The sequence below is a fragment of the Belonocnema kinseyi genome, chromosome 9, assembly GCF_010883055.1.
Source record: "Belonocnema kinseyi isolate 2016_QV_RU_SX_M_011 chromosome 9, B_treatae_v1, whole genome shotgun sequence".
In the NCBI taxonomy this organism is placed as follows: domain Eukaryota; kingdom Metazoa; phylum Arthropoda; class Insecta; order Hymenoptera; family Cynipidae; genus Belonocnema; species Belonocnema kinseyi.
The window spans coordinates 123692872-123720782 of NC_046665.1; the positions used below are offsets into that span (position 1 = coordinate 123692872).

Sequence of the window (27911 nt, forward strand, 5' to 3'; positions counted from 1 at the left end):
ATTATAAATATAATTATTCAATACTATTATAATTTATATATAATATATTATTTATATATTTATGAAAAATAAAAATTTCCAATTGAAAATGCTAAAAATTGAATAATTTAGACTGCAAAAATATTTTTAATTTAATAAAATCATTTAATTAGGAATATATTATTATGAAGTTATTTTTAAGTTGGAAATAGTTTATAAAGTTTCAATTGTTCAAATGGAAAATTTTTAAAGTAAACAATTTTAAATTGGGTAGTGTAAACTCATCAAAAGCAGAATTCAAAAATTTAACTATTTTGCTGAAAATTCGTTCCATTTTTTGATGAAGATTTCACTTTTTAAACTCAAATTATAATTATTCCATTTTTGTTTGAAAATTGGACTTTTTTGGTTTAAGACTCAACTATTAGGTTCAAAATTTATATTTTTAACTTGAAAATTCAAGTCCTTAGTTGAAAATTAGTTTATTTTGTTAAAAATTTGTTTCATATTTGGTTAAATATTAATTATTTAATAAAGAAATTAATTAATTAAATTTAATTAATTTAACAATTCGTTAAGAATTAATCATTTTTAGATTAAAATTCAACTATTTGGTTGAAAATTTAACTATTCTGTAAAATATTCCTTTTTTTAGTTGAGAATAATTTTTCATTCTCTGAAAATGTAAATAATAAATTTTTGGTTGAAAAATGATATTTTAAATTGAAAATTGATCATTTCTGTTGTAAAATTTATGTATTTTGTTAGAAATTCATATATTTTTATAAAAAATTAAGATTTTTGGTTAAAAATTCCGGTTGAATTCAACTTTTTTTTTTTAGTTATTTTAAAAATCTTGTTTTTAAAGTATTAACTGGTACAAGTTTCGTATAGCATTAATTTTTTTAATCAACTTATTTTTTTGCAGTAGAACTACATTGCAGGAAATAAATTTTTTGTTCGTTGAAGATTTATCACTTTATTTGAAAATTCAACTGTTTGGTCGCAAATTAAACTATTTGATTAAAAATTAAATTTTTTATTTTAATTCATATTTTTTGGTTAAAAATTAAATCGCTTTGATAGAAAATTCAATGATTTATTTAAAAATTGAACTATTCTGTTCAAAATTCGTTTTTTATTATTATAAATTATTTTTTTAATCTAAAAATGTAAAGAATCCTTTTCTGGTTACAATTATTTTCTTCACTATTTTAAAATTTATGTATTTTGTTGAAAATTCGTCTATTTGAGTAGAAAATTAATCTTCTTTTTTGAAAATTTATTATTTTGGTTGACATTTCAACTATTTTATTCAAAAGTTGTCTTTTTTATTTTAATAAGAATGTGTGAAAATTCGTTGTTTTTTTTTATTAATTAATTTTTTGAACTGCTAATTTAAAGATTTCATGTTTGCTTGTAAAATGATATTTTTTAGTTAAAAATTCAAATATTTCCTAAAAAATTCATCAATTACCTTGAATATTCATCTTTCTTGATTTAAAATCTTAAGTTTCTTGCAAACAAAAATTTCTGTTCAAAAGTTATCGACTTTCTTAAACATTCAACTTTTTAGTTTAAGAACTTAAAGGTTATTTTAAAAATTCGTTTTTTTTATCATTAAAAATTAATTTTTTAATCTAAAAATATAAAAAATCCATTTTTGGTTACCAAATCCATTTTATTGTTGAAAATTCATCATTTTCTTAGTTGAGGTTTCAAATATTTTATACAAATTTTATTTTCATTAAATTTCAATTCACCTGGTTGAAAATTGTTTTTTTTTGTGGAAAATTAAATCGCTTTGATAGAAAATTTAACGATTCAGTTTAAAATTCAACTATTATGCATTATTATTTTGATCAATTTTATATTATTTTTACAAATTATTTAAAAATGTTCTTTTTAATATATTAAATATTACAGTTTTAGTTTAGAATAAATTTTCTTTTAAATCAACTAATTTTTTTTTAAGTTGAACTACATTTTAAGAAATAAATTTTTTGTTCATTGAAGATTCATCGCTTTATTTAAAAAATCAAATGTTTGGTCATGAATTAAACTATTTCATTAAAAATTAAATTGTTTCTTTAAATTAATATTTTTAGTTGAAAATTAAATTTCTTTGATAGACAAGTCAACGATTTATTTAAAAATTCAACTATTATGTTCAAAATTCGTTTTTTATTATTAAAAATTATTTTTTCAATCTAAAAATGCAAATAATCCATTTCTGATTATAATTTTTTTCTTGGCAAGTTTAGAATTCATTTATTTTGTTGAATATTCATTTATTCAAGTGGAAAATTAATCTTTTTTCTTGAAAATTCATCATTTTGGTTGAGGTTTCAAATATTTTTTATAAAAATTTCGTTTTTTTTTTAATTTCGATTCACCTGTTTGAAAATTGTTTTTCATTTTTTTTAATTAACTTTTTTTAGAAAACATTCGACTTTTGAGCTTAAAAACTTGACGACTTGTCGAAATTCGCGTATTTAAATAATAATTTAACCTTATTTGTTAAAACTTTGTATTTTTTGGTTGAATATAACTAGTTCATAATTCATTATGTTTTCGTCGAAAATAAATGCTGTTAATTCAGAGTTGAAATATTCCATTCCTGGTTGTAAAATTATGATTTTTTTAAATTAAAATTCCATTATTTGTTTCAAAATTGACCCATTTTGTTGAAAATTCTTCTTTTCGTAAAAAATTAATCTTCTGAGTAGAAAATTTATTTTCGTAGGTCACAAACTCAACTATTTGCAAAAAATTCAACTATATTGTTGAAAGTTTAATCATTTTGTTCAAAATTCGACTTTTTTGTGTCACGTAATAGGTGGACGCTCCCCAAAGAAAAAAATATATCATCGAAAGAGAAATGAATTTTTTTTCTATAAAAAATCGGATATTATAGAAAAAAAATAATGATATAATAATTACCCCCATTGTATCGTGATTTCGTTCCCAACGAGGAGGCCATTTAACATCTCCTGCTAATTGAAATTCGTGCTTGACAATATCTTTTTCCACATTTCCAAAACAAATTTTCAAAATAATTTTTGAATCGCCTAATCTTGTCAATTGAAAATTAGCTGCTGGAAAATTGTCCACGACTTGGTACGAAAAGGTTATCGTATTTGTAGTTTGTTTCCAATTTTGCTTAACATTAGGAACAGAACTGGAACTCCAGGCAGATTCTTTATCACTCGGATTTTCTGTAATTAATTTGTAATTGTTGCAAAATAACGAAAGAAGGTGTGAAATAAAAGATTTTTAAATTTAAAGTCCGGGTAATAGAAAAAAAAATTGAGAGACGAAAAACAAAATGATATTAATTTTTTTTAAACTATAAAAGCTCTTTGCAGATTTACATTAACAATAAATTAATCGATAGACAGTGGAACAAAAAATGAGTATCTCAACAAATTAATTTTTAAACTACACTATTTATTTGATTTGAATTTTTGTATTGAATAAAAACTTGTTTAATTTCGAAAAAAAATTGCGTTTTTGGATTTTTGAGAAGCAATTTTGGTTATTTTTTATTTAACAACAAAATTGAGATCTTTTTGATTCTTAACTTTTCAGAAGTATCATTTGTTAAAGATTTTTTGATTTATCAAAGAATCATCCATTTCTTTTTTTGTATAACATTATAAACAAATTATTAAACAAAAGAAATTTTTCGGGATTGAATTATTAATATTTTAGATAATTTTTATAACAAATTTCTTTAATTAATCTAGTTAAATAGCCAAATTCTGACTTTGTTTACGAATATTGGTTTAATAATTATAAATTATTAAAATTTGAAAAGCACTATATCAAAAAGTCATCGAAAAGATTTTCTTAGAATATTCCGTAAAAAGATAAAACCTATATGCTAATAAATAGCCAAAGTCTAAATTTGCTTACGAATATTATTTAAATAACAAATCATTATTAACAACTTGAAAAGAATCACAGCAAACAGTCATTAAAAATATTTTCTCAGTTGATTCCGTAAAAAAAATAAAGCCTTTTCGGTGTTAAAAAGCCAAACAATGAATTTGTTTACGATTATTGGTTTAATAATTATTAATTGCTGTCAATTTGAAAAGTATCATAGCAAAAATTCATCGAAAGGATTCTTTGAATTGATACTATAAAAAATAGAGCCCAGTCTTTAGTAAATTGCCAAATTTTAAATTTGTTTGCGAATATTGGTTAAGGCCTATTTATAAAAAAAATAGCCAAACTATGAATTTTTAATTAAGATTTTATGTTTTAATTCCAATTGTTGTAAATTTAAAATGTATCATATCAAAATGCAATCGAAAAGATTTTTTTAGTTGATTCCGTAAAAAATAGAGAGCATCTTCTTTAATAAATAGCCAAACTCTGAATTTGTTTACGAATATTGGTTTAATATTTAATAATTATTGTCAAATTATGATTCTGAATTTCTTTACGAGTATTGGTAAAATAATTAATCCTTGTTGTCTATTTTAAAAGTATCACAGAAAAAGGTCATCAAATTTAACTTTTTAATAAAAATTGTTTCAAAAATTATAATTGTTGAATATTTAAAAAGCACCATATAAAACTGTCATCGAAAAGTTTTTCTTAGTTGCCTACGTAAAAAAAATCTAGAGCCTATTCTTTAATAATAGCCAAACTCTGAATTTGTTTACGAATATTGGTTCAATGATTATAATTATTGAACCAATAATTGTAAATAAATTCAGAGTTTGGTTATTAATTTTTGTATTGAATAAAACACTACATTTCAAATTAACAATATTTAATAATTATTAAACGAATATTCGAGAAAAAATTCAGAGTTTGGCTATTTATTAATGAAATGGCTATACATTTTTTACAGAATCAACTAAAGAAAATCTTTTCGCATTATCAGTTGAATTTTTTGATAAAAATTGTTTTAAAAATTAGAATTGTTGTAAATTTTCAAATCATATAAATAGGTAATAGAAAATATTTTCTTAGTTGATTCCGAAAAAAATAAAGCCTATTTATAACAAAATAGCCAAACTATGAATTTTAAAATAAATTTTTCTTTTTAATTACAATTGTTGTAAATTTGAAAAGTATTATATCAAAAAGCCATGAAAAGGATTTTCTTAGTTAATTCCATAAAAAAATGTAGAGCCAATTTATTAATAAATGGCCAAACTCTGAATTTGTTTATGAATATTGGTTTAATAATGATTAATTGTTGTTAATTTAAAAATTAGTAGAGCAGGGTCATCGAAAAGGCATTATTAGTCGACTCCATAAAAAATAAAGCCTAATTATAAAAAATAGCCAAACTATGAATTTTTAATAAAAATAGAGTTAAAAACTATAATTGTTGTAAATTTGAAAAGTATCATATAAACAGTCATCGAAAAGATTTTCTTAGGTGATTTCTGTAAAAAAAAGTATAGAATCTATTCTTTAATAAATAGCCATAACTCTGAATTTGTTTACGAATATTGCTTTAATAATTAACAATTTTTGTCAATTTGAAATTTATCATAACAAAAAATCTTTGGCAAGACAGTATTAGTAGATTTCATTAAACATATAACCTAACTCTTAATAAATAGTCAAACTCTACATTTATTTTTGAGAATTGTTTAAACAATTGAAAAAGAATTTTTTTCAATTAATCGTAACAAAAAAAAGTAATTTCTCTTACATTTTATACCAAAGCTCTGGATTTGAATAAGATAACGATTGTCAATACAAAAAAAGTAATGTTTATTAATTTGTTTACAACACGATAAAAATGATTTTTTTAAATATTTTCACCCACTGAATATTATTTCTGGATAATTTTAGCATTTAAAAATAAAGAAAATATCAACTTTGTTTTTGAATAAAGAATAAAAATAAATGTTTCTAAGAAATCCGAACTGACAAATATTTTCGAAATTTAAAAAGCTTTCATTCAATAAAAAAACGTCTAAATCAAATAAATAATGTCGGGAAAAATTTATTTATTGTTAATTATTAAATTATTATAAGGGAAGGACTTTTTGCGGAAATTTTCTATTTCGAATAATTTGTTATCGGCAATTTTATTAATTATAGTACGAAAATAGTTACTTGGAAGATCTGGCGTGATTATTGGAGGAACAATCATTTCCAAATTAAGCGAATTTTCAGAATTGGAAGAGGTTCGACTCAACTTTCCTACAACGCATTTTTGAAGAATGCTTTGATAATTTACCCATGAGTGAACCTGCAATTAAAGATCTGCGAGTACATGGAGACAGTCAGGTTATTTTTGTCAAGCGAGTTCATTGGCTACCCCAGCCTTGAATCGATGCGCGCGCTGTAAGGAAATTTTCAACTGCGCATGTGCCGAAAAACGCGGGCCCATTTAAAATTCATTAATACTATCAAGAATAATATAGATAAATATTTAAAAGAAATTTTCACTTTTAAAAAATTAATTAAATTGAACCTAAGAAATAGCTTATTTCTTTAAACAATTTATTATTAATATAAGAACATTTCCCTGAAATAGTACAATTTTCCAACTAAAAATCAATATAATAGAATCAAAAAATGACTTAAATATAGATTATAGAAATGACTTAAATATATAATCTAGAAATCCTCTAGGTAGTTAGGTTTGGGTCCCATGATTGCAGAATTGCGTTGCGTTTTGCGTCAATTCACTAGACATTTTAGCCAATAATATTTTCCTAGTTATTCAGAGGAACACTGTGATTCGCTGAAATGTCTAATGATTTGACGCACTGCGCAAGACGCAACTAAAGTATCGAAAAATATAACTTTTCAACAAAAAACCGAATGGACTAAGAAAATTAATTTTAAAGCAAAAAGATTAAGTTTCTACAATAAACATTACTATTATACAAAATAAGCGAATTTTTAACTAAATAGTTGAATTTTTAACTAAAAAAACATTCATTTTCAACCAAAAATAGATCATGATAATTTTTAGTTATGTAAATTATTTTTAAATATCAAAAAACAGAATTTCCAACAAAATAGTTCAGTTTTTAATAAACAAATAATAATTTTTATCCAAAAAATGAATTTCCCAGGAAATAGTTGACTTTTTAACCCAAGAAATACATTTTTTAATCAAGAATATGAATGTTTCGCCAAAAAAGACGCATTTTCCATTTAATACCAAATGTCCAATAATTAAACTTAAATTTTAAAAAATTACTTTTCAATCAAACAAAGAACGAGTTTTCAAAAAAATATTGGAATCAAGAAGATTAATTCTCTACCAAAAAATACTAAATTTGACAAAATACAAGAATGATAAAAAGATATTTTTCGGGTTCCAATTGTTTACAAAACTACGAATTTTTGCAGATCTTCCTTAAAAATTTTCAATTAAAAAAATTATTTTTTAACTCAAAAACCCAAATTCTAACAAATTAGTTAAATTTTCTTAACGACAAATCATTTTCTTCTACACATGATGTAATTTAATAAAAAGACCTAAATTTTTAACTAAAAAAACTAACTTTTAAAAACCAAATGGAATATTTTTTTCTCAATATTTTGACATCTTTATATATTATGTTTATATATATTCTTCTTCACTTTATTCTTCAAAATTGTAAATTTATTGTAAAATTTAGTTTAAAAATGATGAATATTTCACCGAACAAAAATTAATTTTAAACTAAAATATTGAATTTTTAACTAAAAAGTTGAATTTCTATACATAAAAGTGAATTTTCAGCCATGAACATTAATTTTTTACCAAGAAGACGAATTTTCAACCAAAAAGATAAATTTTCAACTACAAACATTCATTTTCTACACAATAAATTATTTTTGAACTAATTTTTATTTTATTTTAACAAAACAAAATTTTAACAAAATAGTTCAGTTTTTAACAAACAAAAAAAATTTTATCCAAAAAATGAAATTTTAAAGAAATAATTGCATTTCAAAAGAAATAAATAAAATTTGAATCAGGAATGTTAATATTTAATCAATAAAAAGACGCATTTTGAACTAAATATGCATATCAATTTTCCACAAAAGAGTTAAAATTTAAACTTTAAATTTCAAGTCAAAGTAAATAGTGAAACACAAAATTTGAGAAATTAAAAAAAAAGTCGAATTTTCAACAATATAAATCAATTCTCAACAAAAGAAATACATTTTTAACAAAAAACCACGAACATTAATAATTTCTACAAAAAAAAATAACTTTCGACAAATGACATAAATTTATAGCCAAGTAGTTGATATTTTCAACGATAAAAGATTATTTTTCATACAAACGTCGAATGATTAAAATGACATTTAAAGACTAATTAATTTTCAGTCAAACAAAGAACGAGTTGTCAATAAAATATTGTAGCCAAACAACTCAAAAACGAATTAAAAAAAAATAATTACATTTTCAAGCAGAGAAATGAATTATATACCAAAAAGATGAATTTTCGAAAAATAAGTTTAATTTTCGTTTAAAAAAGACGAATTTTCATAAAAATACTAGAATTTTCAACTAAAAAAAGTAACTTTCAAACACTAAATGGAATAGTTTATTTTTTCGAAATATTTATATTTTCATATATTTCATAAAGTTTTGATATGTTTATATTTTCTGTTATATAATTCCTCATTTTATGCTTCAAAATAGTACATTTATTGTAAAATTTGGTTTGAAATTCGCGCGCTTTTCATGACTTCTGGTACCGGTTTAATCGTAGCCAATCAAAACAGTGAGAATTTGTGACACAACTCAACCTAGAGGATCTCTAGATGCCTTCAAATAGGCGACATTTTAAATAGGCGAGATTTGAAATAGACGAGCTTTCACTGAATTATTTATAATTATGTAAATGAAACAAGACATACGTTCTCGAAAAGTTTAGTCGCATCTTTTCCAACACCCTTCATCAATTCTTCAATTCCTCCAGGATGAAAGTCCATGTAGCGTGTAACATTAAATACAATTCCTAGAAAGAAAATAATCATTACAAGATTAAATTGAAATATAAGGGACACGACCCTACAATAGATAATGATCCTACATAGTCTAAGATCCGAATATAAAAGGACCTTCACCCATTTCTTTACGCGATGAAAAGTATTTTATATCAAAGTTAATATGTTAAAAAATATACCGCTTAGCGCCCGATTATGTATTTACCTCGCGCTACGCGCTTGGTCTTTATATTTTCACGCATTATTGCGCAAACTTTTTAAAATCAAAGGTCAACGGATCGACAACTGTAATTTTGAGATTGTGAAATCTCTTTTGTTAAAGCTCTTTCGGCTTTAACGAACACATTCTCATCACGTATCTCGTGCTTCGCACTCGATTTATTCAAAAATGTCAACTTTTCTATTTTATACACAAAACTTTTATATCAAATATACAGGAACCTATATAGGGCCCTATAGACACTGAAAAAACTAGTTGGTCCGATGAAAGATATTAATTCCACAATTATTTCAAAACAGGCCTCCGTCAAAAGGTACCCTAAGCGCAGGCCGTAGAGCAGGCCTGTCCAGAGAGGAGGGTTCGTCTCAATCACCAGATGTTTGAGTTCTACAACCAGTCTCTCTACCCAGCTTCGGTGGTGGACGGTTTCTTAAATGGAAGGGAGGTGTCCAGTGCTGTAGATACATAGTATCTGGGAAGGTGTCTTAGGGCGACTGAATTTAAAATAAAATGAAGTAATTTGGAATTTAATTAAATAATATATTAACAATAAAAGAATGCATAATTTAACGTGAAACATATTAATTGCATAACTCGTTTTTGAGAGAGAATACTCAGCGAAATCTTCAACTTTACAACTTTATTGCAATAGAGAATTTTAAGGCCTTTTTCATTAAACTATTTGATTCCCCTTAAATAATAAATAAAAAAAGTGAATTAAGTTTTCTACACTATATTATTGTATTGCAATAAATTCACATTCAACGTATAAAATTTTATTAATATTGAAGGGCAATGATTTAAATATTTTTGTAACATTAGCTTACACTTTACAAAGAAATTGTCAAAATTATTTGAAATCAGGATCTTGCAACACACCTATTGCAAGTTATGGCTCTTATACATTTCCTTTATTTATTATTGCAAAGTAAAATGTAATAATATATCAACTATTCATATTTTGAAATTGTTGCAATATTGATAAAATCATATTCCTGTAAAAAAAAAATATAATGTTTTAAGCTCAGGATATCATTAAACATTTCTCTTTCGTTCGAGTTGCACCTCGAGTTTTTGGAATGATTTTTTATGGTTTGAAAAAATGTGACGAGAAAGTAGGGGTGTGTGTTGAGAATAATCCAACGAAGAATTTCATTTATCAGACATATGGGTTCGACACCCCTAACTCACCCCCGCGAGTACCTGAAAATTACCCTTAAAACAAAAAATTTCAATTCTTCATGAAATCGACCTTATGAGCACTGTATTCCTGTCTTTATCTACTAAAAATTATTAATATTGGATTAGTCGAATATTTATTATCATTGGCTAATTACTTTTTAATTATTTAAACAGTTGGATTAAAAAAAAAATATTTTGGTTCGAAATTTTTTTTTCCCCCCTTAAAATTATTACTATTAGTCTAGTCAAATATTTAATAACATTGGTTAATTAATTTCTAATTATTTAAACAAATGGAATTAGTTTAAATAATTTTTTTGGGAAAATTCGTTTTTCCCTAAAAATGATTACTATTGGTATAGTGGAATATTTATTACCATTAGTTCATTCCTTTTCAATCATTTAAACAAATGAAATTTGTTTAAATAATTTCAGTTCGATTTTTTTTAAATAAAAATTATTACTGCGGGTCGAGTGGAGTATTTATCAGTAATAATTAATTAATGATTAATAATTGATTTAATAATAATTTATTTATCTGTAATATTGAAGTAATAATTTTTATTTAAACAAATTTTTTAATAAAAATAACCAAACAATGTTGCTAGATAATCCACTGAAGAAATATTAATAATTTTTAATAACAAAAAATTATGTAAACAAATTCCATTTATTTAAGAAATCGAAAATTAATGAACTAATGTTGATAAATATTCCACTAGACCAATAGTAATAATTTTGAAGAAAAAAAAACAAATTTTCGAAAAAAATGGTTTAAGTAAATTCCATTTGTTTAAATAATAAATAGTTAACGAACTAATGTTAACAAATATTCCACTAGACTAATAGAAATAATTTTTATGGTGGAAAAAGAATTTTCAAACCCAATTATTTAAACAAATTCCATTTGTTATCATCAATTTTTTTGTAAGTCTGAGAGTACTACTATGTTTATCATAGGTTTTTGGGGTCGTTGAATCCGAATTCAGGTTCAAAAAACTCCACCACGTCAGGGTTCTGACATAACCTCAAAAAACGTCATAAAATTTTGTTTCAAATCCGGGATCAGACCATATATACAATTAATTTATCTAATCATTCATATTTATTCCTGGTACGAATTCCACAAATTCAAATTTTTTTGCCAAAAGCCCTTTTAAAGAACTATAATAATGTATAAAATCCGATCGTGGAACCTCCTCGCGGTTAACATCGGGTAGCTCTAATGCTAAAGTCAAAACGTTGAAGCGTTAAATAACTTAGATTACGAGGTATTTTGAAATACGGACATGGTCTGACCGCCAGACTCGAAACAAAAATTTTATGAGGTATTTTGAGGTTATGTCAGGACCCTGACGTGCTGGGGCTTTTTGAACTTCGTATTCGGATTTAGCGACCCCCAAAACATATAATAAACGCGGTCTACCCTCCAGACCCGGAAAAAGATTTTTTTGTGGCTGCTTTATCAACTGCAGGATCATTATCTACTGTAAGATGGTCTGCCCCACCCTTTTAGACAAAATTAAATGTTATCAAGTGGGTCTTATTTTACACAATAAAAATTATTCGCTGCCTATAGGCGGAAGGTGACGAGAAATAAGTGGAGAAGAGTCGAGGGGAGGATAAGTAGTGACAGTGAGGTGAAATGAGAGGATATAATATTTAGGAGAATTTAGGGATGGTGAAGGGAGGGGAAGTATGAAAATCGAGGGGAAATTAAAAGAGAGAAAGTAGGGGAAATGACAGGTGATAAGAGCAGAGAATTTACGGGAAATGATGGGATAGAAATTAGAAGAAATAAGGGATGGTGAGGGGAGGGAAGACACGAAGATTAAGAAGAAATAGAAAGATAAATGTAAGAAAGTAGGGGAAGTGAGGGGAAATGAGTAAAGAGGATGTGCAGACACAAAAATTAGGGAAAGTGAGAGGAAGTTAGGAGATAGGAAGTAGGCAAAGCGAGTGTAGATAAGAGAAGGGAAAGTATAGAAAGCGAGTGGCAGAGTGGCCATTTTAATAAAATTAAAAAATCCGAGTCATTTCCCGGTTTTTTCCTGGTTCACAAACATTTTTCACAGTCAATTATATTTAAAAAATCGAAAATTAAATATAAAAAAATTCAGGTTCAGTTTAAAAAATATATAAATCCACGTTAACATTTTTAATGGTCTAAATTGAAGAATCAATTAATGAATTTAAAAATACTCAAAATTATACCATTTTAAGCAATTTTAAATCCTAATTTCAGCTCACAATTGGTTAAAAATGAAAAATTTCTCTGTTGAATCCGAAATTTTAATTCTTTTCGAAAAGTTCCCTGTTCCAATCCAGAACTTTCCTCATTTCAACACAGAATAATAATTTTGTTTAAAATTCAATTTTCCATTGAGAATTGTTATTCTCCTGGATAAATTCCAATTCCAGTTCAGAATTGGTTAAAAATTAGAAAATCCGTGTTCGAATCCAGGAGATTAATTCTTTAAGAAAATTCTTCATTTACACTCAGAAATAAAATTTTGTTTTAAAAAAATCGCTGTTCTAATCAAGAGCTTTAATTCTTTTCGATAATTCTCCTTTTTAACCAAAAATGTAAATTTTTTATAAAATCCCCTGTTCAAATTCATAATTTTAGTTTTGTTCGTACATACCTCGTTTCAACTCAGAATTATGATTTTTTTTAAGAAATTCAATTATCTATTTATAATTGTTATTTTCTTGGATAAATTCAAGTTCCAACTCAAAATTGGTTTTAAATGGAAAATTCCATATTCAAATCCGGAATTTTAATACTCTTCGAAAATTCTACGATTCAACTAAGAATTAGAACTTTCTGTAAAATTCCCTGCTCAAATTCATCATTTTAATTTTTTCAAAAATATCCCGATTCAACTTAGAATTAGAATTCATTCTTTAAAAAATTCCCTGTTCCAACTCGGAATTTATTTAAATTTAAAAATCCCATTTCCAAACCAAATTATGTTTCTTTTGGATAAATAGCAGTTTCAAATCAGAATTCGTTAAAAATGGAAAATTCCCTGCTTCAACTAAACACTACAATTGTTTAAAAAATTTCCTGTTCCAATAAGGAATTTTGTTCCTTTTCGAAAGTTTCCAGCACTAGCTCGAAATCTATTAAAATTTGAAAATTCCCCGTTTAAAGTCTGAATTATTATTATTCTGAAAAAATTCCAGTTTCAACAATAAATTTGTAAAAAATTGAAAATTCCCTGTTCAAATTAAAAGTTAAATTCTTCTTGTACATTCGTTTTCGAAAACTTTGTAAATCGTTCTGAATCGTATTAAATACTCTCTTAACCTATCGAGTACACACTGGGTCATATTTACCCTGTCACTGACTTCGACCAAAAATATTACTCAGACGTTTGAAAAAATTGCGGTTCTATAGCCTTATAAGTGTAGTTCTATGTCCCGACTACAGTTTTAGACACTTTTTGTAGCGTGCCGAGTCATCAGTCGTCATTGAGAAGCGATTGAAATCGAAGCAGGGTCAGGCGACCCATCTGTGTACTTAACGTCGAATTTACTAAAATTTGGATTTTTCGTTTCCATCAATTATAAACGATTTTTAGTAAAAAAACAGTGCCGGAAACTTTTTTTAAAGTTTGTGCAAGGGACTAATGTGCGATGACTTTCACGCGTATATGTGCAAAGATTGTGATGGTTATGAATAAGTATGAGTAATTACATCTTTGTTTAACAATTTTTTTTTGTAATTTTTCATAATAAAGAAAAATTGGTTTCACTCATGTATTTGAAAGAATCACTATTTTTGCACCTTACAGATCACCTTTATCAGTACGCGAAATAAATACCTTTTTTTAAGGTACAAAGTAGGACTACTTTTTTATTATTAAAGCATACTTTAAAAGTATGTACATAAATTCTTATCTTAAGATATTAAAAATTAAAAAAGTTATGATTTTTTTCATAAAACTTCATTTTCTGCAAAAATATTTTTGTCGCGATTTTTTAAAAATATGTTAAAGATTTTAAAGACACTTTTAATACTTATAAATTACTTTAACATACTTGAAAGTATACCTCTAAATTTTGGTAAGTAAAAAGGTTCAGCAGTTGTAAACTTAACGACAACCTAAAAGGGAACAGGGTCAGTTTGACCCAGTGTGTCGGAGATGATCGAAAAAATAGACGTGTACTCAAAGGGTTAAAATTAGTTTATAAAATAAGAAATCATTCCTAATCTTCCCAGGAAATTTTTTTATTTATTCTTCTGAAGCCTGTCAACTTTTTACAATGCTTCTAAATTTTTTTTTCTCAAAATCTGCCAAAATCTATATCTTGTTTTAAATTAGGCCGTGGGCTGCTTGCACCAAAATTTTGGTACGGATATTCGGACTTGGTAAGTACACGTAAATACCTCGTTTAAATTATTTAAAATCATTAACAAAGTTTTTATTAATTTTGAATTTTTTCAAATCTCCTAAATATCTCTTCACATTACTCGAATTTTGTTCTAAGAATGGGAACTAGGAGAAACAGAAGTAGGGAAAATAAAAGTAGGTGAGTAGGGACAATTTGAAGGCCCTAATTTTCGTTAATGTCTTCAAAGGGTTTCGGTCAGTTGTTCGTCTGTCCTCTCGACGCACATTTTTCCAAAAAGAAGAAGTAGGGGAGTAAGGAGAGGGTAATTAGGGGAAATTAGAGAAGGTCGAGTATGGGGCGTGTTGTTAAGGCCAATTCAGACTAGCCATTCTCAGTTGCGGTTCGCCAGTCCGGTTGGACTCTCGGCCAATCAGCGCGTACTCGGTCCCAGTTCCGGTTCGAGCATTTAGGTTCGATTCTAATTTCAACCGTGCCGTTCGTAACTGTAGCCAATGAGAGCGCTCGCTTAAGCCACGAGGCCTGTCAGCTGTTTCTCGAGCTTGCTGCACGTCACTCACGCATAGAGATATTACAGATAGAGTAGGCATGCCTACAAGTGAGAGCGTCTTGCGAATGAAAAGAGAAAGAGAATCATTTATGTATTTCTATCTCTTTCTTTTGTTGCGTACTGCGCATGCGTGTCTGTGATTCAACGGGCAACGGGAAAGTGCGTACGTAACCTGTACGTCTGTAAATAAATATTATATTTGCCCAATGTAAATAATGTGGTAACAAAGATTATTAAACATTTGTTGTTGATTATGCCTTACTACTGTGTTCTCTGCAAAAAGAGCCAATACCCGGAGATAAAAGTCGCAGTTTTCATAAGTAAGTTCGTATAAGTAATCCAAGAAGTAGTTAGCAAAAATATTGTTTTGATTGTATGCACAATATTAAAAAAGAAGTGTTATAAAACAAATCGACTGTATTGCAGGAAAGATCTTATTCTATTTCGATTCATGTTCTGACAAGAAATCTAATCAACGCGCATGCGCCATTAGACAGAGACAGCAATACATAAATCATTCTCTCTCTCTTTCTATCGCCCGGACGCTCCCACTTGTATGGGCGCCTATAGCATGCCTACTCTATCTGTAATATCTCTATGCACTCACGTCACTTTAATCTATGAACCGCGCATGCTTGACAATGACAATCGTGTAAGCGAACCGGACCGGCGAACCGCAACCGAGAACGGCTACTCTGAATTGGCCTTTAAGGAGTAGGGAAAACGATTGGAGGGAAAATAGGGGAAATGAGAAAATGCAAAATAGGAGAGAAAAAAGTAGGGGAAAGAAGGGGAAGAAAGACGAGATGGCGAGAAAAGGGGAAATTTAGGAGGGAAAATATGAAAAGGAAAGAGTTGTACGAACTAAATCATTATTTTTAGTCACCTGGTACCTACCTTGACTAATTTTTATCTGAAAACGTTTTTATAGTTTCAAATTTGATTCCAAATTTGATCGTAAATAAAAAATAAAATGACAAACCTCTTATCGCTATCCAGGCGTCATTTTCCTTATTATGTTCAGCTAACTCAGCCATTGACACGATTCGAGAGACACCGCCGACTCCAGTTAAATCAACTCCAGAAGATCCTAATCTAATCCAGTCCATGAGACTGTGACCCGGAGCCAAGGCAGTTTTATTCCGAGGATTACCTGAAAAAATTTAGGGATTTTTTCATAGATATTTCATAGCTGAACATGAAAGCTGTCATATACTGAATTATCGACTTTTTTATTTTGGCAAACATTGACCTAGGGTGGCGATAAGAATTATCGAAATTAATTTTTTTTTCGAATTTTCATGCATATCGCCCGGAAATTTACTTGCATCCACACAAAAATAAATCGATTCTTTGTTTCGAAAAAAAAGAGATATTTAAAGGTTTCTCCTACAAGAAAAAGCGTTTTTATGCCACATGTATGATTTTAGCCCTTCTCGACACTCCCTAGGGAGTGAAAAGTGATGTCATAGGTTAAAAACGCAAATTATACATCTATGAGCTCGGATTAAGGATGAGCAGCCCATTTACCATAAAAACTCAAAGGAAATTTTGGTTGCAGATCATAGAATTTTGCGGTAATTTATGGAAAGTTACCATATATAAATGATAAAAATACCGTAAATTACAAAAAATGTTCAGAAATTTCTGAAAATTTCGGGAAATTTATAGAATTTTTAAAATTGAATTTTTGGGTAATTTATCTTAAGTTATCGTAAATTACCATTAATATTATCATAAATTACTAAAAAAATTCAAAAATTTCAGGAAAATTACAAAAATATTTAAAATTGAATTTTTGGGTATTTATGGTAATGTATCATATTTACGTAGAAAATTACTAAAAATGACCAAAAATGTGCATAAATGTCCAGAAATTTATAGACATTTTTCAATGGAATTTTGGGAAATTTATGATAATTGACCATAAATTACCAAAAAAAATTATAAATTTTCGGAAATTTGTGAAAATGTTTAAAATTGAATTTTGGGTAATTTATGGTAATTTATCATATTTACCTATAAAATTACCGAAAATTTATAGAGATTTTAAAATGGGATTTTGGGCAATTTATGATAATTTACCATAAACTACTTGCAATATTACCATAAATTAAGAAAAAATGCATACATTTCTGGAAATTTATGAAACTGTTTAAAATTCAATTTAGGGTCATTAATGATAATTTACCATATTTACCTGTAAAATGACCATAAATTTCTTAAAATTTATTGCCATTTTTAAATTTAATTTTGAGCAATTTATGGCCAGTTACCATAAATTACTGGTAATATTACCATAAATTATTTTTTTTAAATTCATAAATTTTCACAAATTTATCAAAATGATTAGAATTGAATTTTGAGTAATTTATCATATTTACCTATGAAATTAACATAAATGATCGAAGATTTCCATAAATTTCCGAAAATGTATAGAAATTTTTTAATTTAATTAGGTGCAATTTGTCTTAAGTTACCGTAAATTACTGTTAATCTTACCATAAATTTCCCAAAAAATTAATAAATTCCAGAAAATTTATAATAATGTTTAAAATTGAATTTTGGGTAATCTATGATAATTTACCATATGTACGTACAAAATTACCATAAATGACCGAAAATTTCCATAAATTTCCGGAAATTTTTTAATTGAATTTTTGGCAATTTATGGTGAGTTACAGGAAATTACCTGTAATATTACCTAAAATTACCAAAAAATTCATAAATTTTGGAAATTTATGAAAATGTCTAAGATTGAATTTTGGGTGATTTACAGTAATTTATCATATTTACCTCTAAAATTAGCATAAATGAGCAAATTACTTGTAATATTACCAAAAACTTAATAAATTTCCGCAAATTTATAAAAATGTTTGACATTGCATTTTTGGTAATTTATCATATTTGCCTATAAAATTACCATGAATGACCGAGAAATTCCACAAATTTTCGAAAATTTATTAAATTGTTTTAAATTGAATTTGGGGTAGTTTATGGTAATTTACCATATTTATCTGTAAAATTACAATGATTGACCAAATTTTCGAAAGTTTATTAAAATGTTTTAAATTGAATTTGGGATAAGTTATGGTAATTTACCATATTTACCTGTACAATTTCCATGAATGACTAAAAATAAATATAAATTTCCGGACATTTTAAATTGAATATTGGGCGATTTTTGGTGAGTTACCTTAAATTACCTGTACTAATACCAAAAAATTAATAAATTTCCAGGAATTTATGAAAATGTTTGAAATTAAATTTTGGGTAATTTATGGTAATTTATCATATTTACCTATAAAATTACCAATAATGTCCATTATTTTCGGAAATTTAGAAAAAAAAGTTAATTTAATTCATTATTATCAACAAACATAATTGTTTAAACAATTCATTATTATCGTTAATAATTGTCGCTTAAAATAATGCCAGAAAATTACAGTTTTTTCAAAAATGTTCCACTTTTTGTCAATTTTTTAATTATAGTGAGGTAACTAAATAAAGTTAACCAATTTAATTGTTTAAACAATTTGTTATTATTTCAAATAATATTATCTCTAAATGATGTTATAAAATTTTACTTATTGAGTGAATAATTAATGGAAATATGGAATAAATAATAAACATAAAAATATATTTACAAACAAATATTTAGAAAAAATCTGCAACTATCTGCCATTATTATAGGTAAACATAGCTATAAACAATAATAATTTGTTCAAACAATTAGTTTTGCTAAATTTATTAAATTATTAAGTAACTTCAAGTGAAAAATAGTCAATAAGAATAAATATAAATTGTTGAACAAAAAGTTTAAAATATTTGAAAAAAAAGCTATTTTTAGAATTATTCTTATATGTAGAAATATAATTATCAGTATAAAGTAGTATTTTATGTATTACAATTTACATTTAAAAACCCCAAAAAAATTTAATTACCACGAAAAATTCACAAAAAATCTTCTTAAGATTCAGGGGAAAGTTTCAAATAATTTTTTTTTTTACTTTGAAAAACTATTTTGAAGTAAATATTAAAAAAAGATTTAAAAAAAACTTTAAATGATTCCCTGTAAGTTCAAAAAAGAATGCAAAAGATTTTAAAGCCAAATTTTTCAATTTTGCCAGATTACTAAGTTTTAAAATAAATTAGAATCCTTTTAAAGAGATGTTAGAGGGTGTGAAACTTTTGAAAGGATTAAATAATAATTCAAATCTTCAAGAGATTTCAAAAAATTTGAATATATAGATTTTTAAACATTTCGAAAAAACAGCTTTTTACAAGTTTTGAAAGGTTTCAAGAAAATAAAAATAAAATTATTGAAATTCTAAGAAAAATTTGAAAATATTACTTATTTTGAAAAACTATTTTGAAGACAATATTTCAAAAGATTTCAAAACGTTTTAAAAGATTTTCAAAATTTTCAAAAAAGAATCTGGAATTTAAGGAATTTTTTTAGTTTCTAGAACTTAAAAAATTTTTTTACACAATTTGAATACCTTTCGAAGAAATTTTGAAGGTTTGGAAGTTTTGCAAAAATGTAAAAATAATGAAAACTTTGAAGATTTCAAACATTTTAAACCAAATAGAAGATTATGAAACAAATCTAGAAACTTTTTAACAACTTTGAAAGGTTTTGAGAATAAAAAAAAATTCTTGAGATTCAGGAGATAATTCAAATGACTTTTCTTGAAAACTCAATTTTAAGTAAATATTTAATAAGATTTTAAAACATTTCAAATGGTTTCCTAAAATTCCGAAATAGAATGTAAAACTTTTTTGAAACAAAGTTTTTCAATTTTGCAAGATTACGAAGTTTTAGAATAAATTGGAATCCTTTTAAGGAGATGTTAGAAGGTGTGAAACTTTTGAATATATAGATTTTTAAACATTTCGAAAAAAAAACAGATTTTCACAAGTTTTGAAAGGTTTCAAAGAAATAGAAATAAAATTCTAAGAAAAATTTGAAATTTTTTTTAGTTTGAAAAACTATTTTTAAGACAATATTTCAAAAGATTTCAATTCACAAGATTTTCAACATTTTCGAAAAATAATCTGGAATTTAAGGCATTTTTTTAGTTTCCAGAACTTAAAAAAAATTTAATCAATTTGAATACCTTTCGAAGACATTGTGTAGGTTTAGAGGTTTTGAAAAAATAAAAAAATAATTAAAACTTTGAAGATTTCAAACAGTTTAAAACAAAATGAAGATTATTTTTTAATTTTGCAAAATTCAAACATTATAAAAAATTTAAATCCTTTTAAATAGATATTTAGAAGGTGTAAAACTTTAGGAAAGATTAAAAAATAATTTTAATCTTGATAAGATTAAAAAAAAAAGTTTAATGTAGATTTTGTACCATTTGGAAAAAATGAATTTTCGAGAATTTTAAAAGGTTTCAAGAAAATAAAAAAAAATTCTTAAAATTCTTAGAAATTTCTAAAATAATTTTTATTTGGAAAAACTAATTCTAATAGAATGTTTCAAAAGATTTCAAAACATTTTACAAGATTTGAAAAAATGTCAAAAAAGGATCTGGATATGGTTTTAACAGAAGATTAAAAAAACATTTTTTAAAGTTTACCTACAATTTCTAAAAAGTATTATAAAGCAAAAAAATTTAATTTTCGAAGAATACAAATTTTATAAAAAATCGAGTAAATTTAAGAGATATTCACACGTTTTGAAAAGATTTATGAATAATTTAAACTCGTAAAGATTTAAAGAAATTTAGATTTTTGAAAATTTCGAAAAAAATTATTTCAGGATCTTGAAAGGTTTTAAGAGAGTAGAACATTTTTCTCTGGATTCCAGAAAAAATTTCAAATGATTTTTCATGATGGAAAATGAATGTTTAATTTAATTTAAATTTAAAAGATCTGCAAAAGGTTTAAAAGTTTTAAAAACATTTAAAAATAATTTAAAATTTGGAAATAGGCTGAAATAGGCTAAAATAAATTGCCTGTCAATTTCCGGTTTTTTTCCCCCGGGATATTCCATAAATTGATACTGATGGTACTTTAAGAGTTCCACCTGTGAACAAAGTTTTATAATCTCTACAGATTTCCTGAAAAAAAATTCCTTCAGGAAACCCTCATGTAAAAATATTGAAGAAACTATTAAAGAAACTATTTTTAAAATTGGCTTCTTTAAAGTTTTACCAATACTTTCAAAAAGTGAAATTCAATGTCAATCGATTTACCAATACGTGTATCCCAAGGGAAAATAAAATAGAGATATTTCTCATATATCAAAGCCTTTTCAGAAAATTGAAATTATACCAATTTATCCGGAAGTAATTTAATTTAATTTAAATCTCTTTTAAAAAAGAAAATAATTTTTTCAAACCGCCAAGCAGATTATTAAATTCCACGCATGCATAAATGATGAGAGCTTCTATGGATTAAGCTTTTTAATTTTTATAATTTTCTATTTTTTTATATAAAAAAACAAAGAGCGAAAATAAAACATTTTTCATTTATTATTCTTTATGCTTAAATAAATAACTTAATTTTCCCCATTCTCCACTAAAATCAATGTTGAAGTCTCTACGGAATATAAATAATTAACGGGATATCGATTTGAATTGTTATAAACAAATTATCTTGACAAAATATCAACGTCGTGAAAACCGCTTGGTTTTATCCACGTGATTATATTTGATTACGAAAATTTGTTGTCTAGTATAATTTGTTTATTTTATAAGAAATTTATATTAAAAAATGCATAGTTTAGACATTTAAGCTGCCGGACAGTGAGAAACAAAATTACTTTTTGATAAAAAATAACATACAGCCCACAAATATTGATCGATTTGGACAAAAGAAATGTTTAAAAAGCAATTTTTTCATAAATAAACAAATATTATGAAAAATGGCAATTTTTTCCATTTGACAGTGAAACCTCCTAAGCAAATAGTAGTTACATTGGTTAAAGATATTTCAATATTATATAACAAAAAAAATGTATAAACAAATTATTTGTTGAAAGAATTTTTTTTTTATTTTCCATACTTTTACTTTTTTTAAGTTATAGTGCAATAAATTTTGTTGAAAACAATATACTAATAAAAAACTTCTAAATGTTATTATTGTTAATATTATAAGCAAATACAATAAACAAATGCATTAATCAGGAATTTTTTGACAGAAAAAAAAAGTTTTTTTCGATGTAATATTTTTTTAAAATTATATAATTATATAATTTTTCTGCAATCGTCATGAAGTTCTAATTAAGAAGACTGACATCAAAATAAAAACAATATTTTCTTCGGCAGATACACTAATAATACAATTGTTTATTCAAAAATTGTTTTAAAAAATCATAAGATTAATCAACAAATTATTTTTTTTCTAAAATTATCATAAGGTTTCTGATTTAAAAAATGACTTTAAATAGTAAATTTTTGTTTATTTTTTATTTATTTAATAAAAAAATCGACTTTTGATGTAAACCGATTTTTGAAAAATGGTTTGATCCAATCTGAAATACCTAGAAAACTGAAAGCAACTGTAATGGGAAAACACGAATTTTTCTGTCCAAGTTGCCTGAATAATGCATTTGTTTATTAAATTTGCTTTAAAAAATCATAAGGTTAATCATCAAATTATTTTTTGTTCTAAAATTATCATAAGGTTTCTGATTTAAAAAATTACTTTGAATAGTAAATTTTGGTTTATTTTTTTATTTATTTAATAAAAAAAATCGTCTTTTAATGTACACCGATTTTTGAAAAATGGTTTGATCCAATCTGAAATACCTAGAAAACTGAAAGCATCTATCCAAAAAAGATGTTCAGTAGCAGTAAAAATGTTAAAAAATGTATTGAATTTGTTATAAACTAATAAGTGAATGAAAATGGTTTCGTGAGGATTGTCGGCGATTCGTCTCTTGATCCACACTTAATTTGAACAATTTATGGACAAAAAGAGTTTCTTAGTTTAATTATTAAAAGTTAATAAATAATGTGTTATTTTAGAAGAAATTTTTATAAACAAATATCAATATCAGGTATTTTTTGATGAAATAAATAAAGTTTTTTTTATGGAATTGCTCATATATTACTGGGAAATAAAACCTAAGTATATTATTTAGCTATCAAATAAAAATTAATAATTATTTAAACTACCTTAATTGACAAATGCACTATTTGGCTATTTCTTGAGGTACAAACTTGATTTTTTTATGCAATTAACTGTACATAACTAACTTCTACATTTCTAAGAACAATTTGATGACATTAAACAATATATTGTGGCAAACAACAATTATTTAAACAAATTTTTGTCATTTTATGTATTTATATATAAAATAATGCTTTTTTCAAGGAACTAAAAGCCAGTTATAAAGCCATAGTTTTTTTCGATGAATCAGTAACATTCGATAATTTTATAACCAAACTTAATTAACAAATGCATTATTTAGTTATTGTTTAGCAAATAAACATTGTTTTTTTGTATGTAATCGACTATTAGTAGCACATTTTTTAACTTTGTTTATTAGTTCGATAACGATCCACTATTTTTATTTTTATTAACAATTTCATTAACGTGGCCACACACATTATATAATTTAAAATTTTTGCAATTACTTCACAATACTGACTCTGATAATTTTATCGTAGTAGGTTATTTTCAAAATAAACTCATCAATTTTGTTAATTTTTGTTAATTAATTTTGATTATATTCTACAAGAAAAAAGTTTTAGTTTACAAATGCATTATCCAAGAAAAATTTGTTTGATACGTTGTTAATAAAAATAAAAATAGTGGAAAGTTAGCGCACTATCAGAAAAAGTTAAAAAATGTGTTATTAACAGTTGATTGCACAAAAAAATTTAATGCTGGAAAATAGCCAAATAATGCAATTGTTAATTACGTTTGGTTAAACAATCACCAAATATTATCGATTCATAGTAAAAAATCATTGCTAAATAACTGGCTGTTAATTCCGCGAAAAAAGCGGTCTTTTATTTATGAATACATAGAATGATAAAAATTTGTTTAAACAATTGTTGTTCACAAATAATAAATTTTTTACTGTCATTAAAATGTTCTTAAACATTTAGAAGTTCGATATTTACAGTTAGATGAATCGAAAAAATCAAGTTTGTACCACCAGAAATAGATAAATAGTGAATTTGTTAATTAAGGCAGTTTAAACAATTATTAACTTTTATTTTGAAGCCAAATATTATGTTTCAGTTTCATTTCCAAGTAATATATGATCGATCCCATAGAAAATTTTGTATTTATTCCATCAAAAATACCTGATATGGATATTTGTTTATAAAAATTATTTTTAAAATAACAAATTATTTATTAAATTTTATTAATTCAACTAAAAAACTCTTTGTGTCTATAAAATTTTTTAATTTAGTGCGAATTAATTGACGAATCGCTGCCAATCCCCACGAAACCATTTTCATTAATTTATTTGTTTATAACAAATTCAATAAATTTCTTATATTTGCATTGCTATAAAACATCTTTTTCGGACAGTTGCGTTTAGTTTTCTAGGTATTTTTGATAAAATCAAAGCATTTTTCAAAAACCGGTATACTTCAAGTCAAATTTTTTTTCATTATTGTTATTAGATAAACAAACAAAAAATTTAATCGACCATGAAAGCTCAACGTAAAACTTTATTAGCTTTCATTCAAAAAAAAAGTGAAAATCGGATAATAAGTGTCTTCTGAAAATAAATTTGTCTACGAACGTTTTTTTTTTGCCCCAGTGTCGCGGCTGACAGCGGTAATCGCCAATCTTAAGATTGGCGCAAGAGCTAAGATCTCGGAACCCTTGCTTTTAAAGCAACGGCTTACAGTGGGAAAAAAGTACATTTTTTGGTTCAAAATACGATTCCGGCGTAACCTGTACACCGATTTGAATGTTTTTTTTAAAGCTGATAAAATTTCAAAGAAATTTGTCGAGCCTGATTTTTAATTTAGTTTTTCAATTTTTAAATAAATAAATGATTGACGAAAAAAATGACAATTTTTTTCTGTGACGTTCCCGGTGCTCGTTAATGATAGGAAAATTGTTATAATCGCCGACGTTTCATAGTTTTACATTATATAAAAAAATTCCATCATGATACAATAAACAAAAAAAATTTATAAACAAATTATTTGTTAAAAATGTGTTTTCTCTAATTTTCAATAATTTAACGTTTTTTAGGTTATATTGCAAGAAACTTGAATGGAAACAATATTTCAATGAAAAAAAATTTCTCTAAAGACTATTCTTTTTAATATTATAAACAAATTTAATAAACAAATGCATTATTCAGGCATTTGTCGTCAGAAACAATCGTCTTTTACTATGTCAATTTTTTTAATTCAGGAACCTCATGATAATTTCAGAAAATTCATAATTTGTTGATTAATTTTATGGTTTTGTTAAACAAATTTAATTAAAAAATGCACTATTTGGGCAACTATTGGACGAAGCAATTCATGTTTTTTCAAAGTCAGTTCTGTTAATTTCAGAAAAGATGTTCTTCAGACTCGTGAATGTCCAGAATTTTCATGTGTTATAGAATTTGTTTATAACAAATATTAAATATATTGTTCAATCATTCCTTGTATTCAAACCCTCTTGTGTTGGCCCGAATAATGTATTTTTTAAATTAAATTTATTTAACAAAAAAATAAAATTAATCAACTAATGATGAATGTTACTGAAATTATCATAAAGTTACCAATTAAAAGGACTGACATTGAAAGAAACTAGTTTTTCCGTCGACAAACGCCCAAATAATGCATTTTTTTATTAAATTTGTTTAAAAAATCATAGAATTTACGAAATAATTATTAATGTTGCTATAATGAACATGAAGGTCTCAATTTAAAGGACTGACATGGAAAAAAATCGAATTTTTGTCAGAAGATGCTCGAATAATGCATTTGTTTATTAAATTTGTAAACGGAATTATCAAATAGTGATGGATGTTGCTAAAATTATCATGAAATTCTCAATTCAAAGGACTGGCATTGAAAAAAATAATAATTTTTCCGTCAACAAGTTTTCGAATAATGCATTTGTTTATTAAATTTGTTTGATAAAATCATACAGTTCATCAACAAATTATAAATTTTCTGAAATTATCATGAGGTTCCTGATTTAAAAGAATTGAAATAGGAAAAAACGAATTTTTCTGAAGACAAATGCGTGCAAATGCATTTGTTTATTAAATTTGTTTATAATATTGACAAAAGTAGTCTTAAGAGAATTTTTTTTTAATTAAAATTTTGTTTTTAGTTAAATTTCTTGCCATATAACTTTAAAAACTTTAAATCATTTAAAATGATAGAAAACACATTTTCAACAAATAATTTGTTTGTAAATTTTTTTTTATTGCTCATAATGGAATATCTTTATATAATGTAAATCTATGAAACTTCGGCGATTACAGAAATTTTCCTATTTTTGACGAGCACGGGGAATTTCAAATAGAAAAAATTATCCTTTTTTTCGTCATTCATTTATTAATAAAAATATTGAAAAACTAAATTAAAAATCAGGCTCGACAAATTTCTCTAAAATTTTATCAGCCTTAAAAAAAAACATCCAAATCGCTGCATAGGTTCCGCCGGAATCGTATTTTGAACCAAAAAATGTACTTTTTTCCCTCTGTGGGCCGTTGCTTTAAAAGCAAGGGTTCCAAAATTTTTAATCTTGCGCCAAAGCTAAAATAAGATCAAGGAGCAGTTCCGTCAATCAAAATGACGGATGCAGCAACAACTCATCAATCGCTCGAAACCGCGTAGAAGTATTGTCCAGCCAGGAAAATCTATCAATAAAAAAAAGTGGCCGAAACGTAAAAAAAATATACATTCGTATTCGGCTGGACACGGTCGACAAATTTGTCTTATAAAACTTTTTTATTCGATAATTGTTACTTTAGATAAACAATAAAAACTTAGAAATTTTTCCGATCAAAAAGCGATGTTTTGTAAAATACAACTCGCGATTATTCGGCCGTTTGTTGATAAAAATGCTTGAAATTCGTATGGTGTATTGTCAATATATAATTGATAACTTTAAAGCACGCGCTTTGTTTAAAAAGCTAATATGTTTGTTTTTGTTTAATAACAAATAGATTGCAAACGAAAACCACGTTTTGCCAACTTCGACCAGTGGGACGGTCATCGAAAAAATGTTAGTCAAAGTAAATTATTTCGAGAAAGTTGTTCACTAAACTTTGAAAAAGTTTGTCTAAAAATTTGAAGAAAATCGGTAAAAAATTGTGGAAATGGCAGCGAGTTGAAGTCAACACGTTTCCGCGCACTGTTCTGCTTATCGGCGTGTGTTCACTTCAAGTCGCTGCTATTTCCACAACTTTTTACCGTTTTTCTTCAAATTTTTAGACAAACTTTTTCAAAGTTTAGTGAACAACTTTCTCGAAATAATTTACTTTGACTAACATTTTTTCGATGACCGTCCCACTGGTCGTAGTTGGGAAAACATTGTTTTCATTTGCAATCAATTTGTTATTAAACAAAAACAAACAGATTAACTTTTTCAACAAAGCGCATGCTTTAAAGTCATCAATTATATATTGACAATACACCATACCAATTGTGGGTCCGGATGCAATAAGGGCACATAAAATTTTTTCGTGCGAAAACGAAGTCCCCTGGAGGCTTTAGAAAAAATTTTCGAATTTTAATTTTC

At 25.7% G+C, this 27911-nt stretch overlaps 1 protein-coding gene across 3 annotated transcripts in view; it reads right to left on the minus strand.

Moving 5' to 3' along the window:
- Positions 1 to 27911, minus strand: part of LOC117179441 (cytochrome b5 reductase 4) — a 129486-nt gene that overhangs the window by 51539 nt on the left and 50036 nt on the right. For all 3 annotated transcript variants that reach the window (XM_033371245.1, XM_033371244.1, XM_033371246.1), the window contains exons 3-6: positions 16213 to 16383; positions 8830 to 8930; positions 6073 to 6208; positions 2923 to 3197 (exon numbers count right to left, since the gene is read on the minus strand). In XM_033371245.1, coding sequence (XP_033227136.1) covers positions 2923 to 3197; positions 6073 to 6208; positions 8830 to 8930; positions 16213 to 16383 — 683 coding nt within the window. The remainder of the gene's footprint in view (positions 1 to 2922; positions 3198 to 6072; positions 6209 to 8829; positions 8931 to 16212; positions 16384 to 27911) is intronic.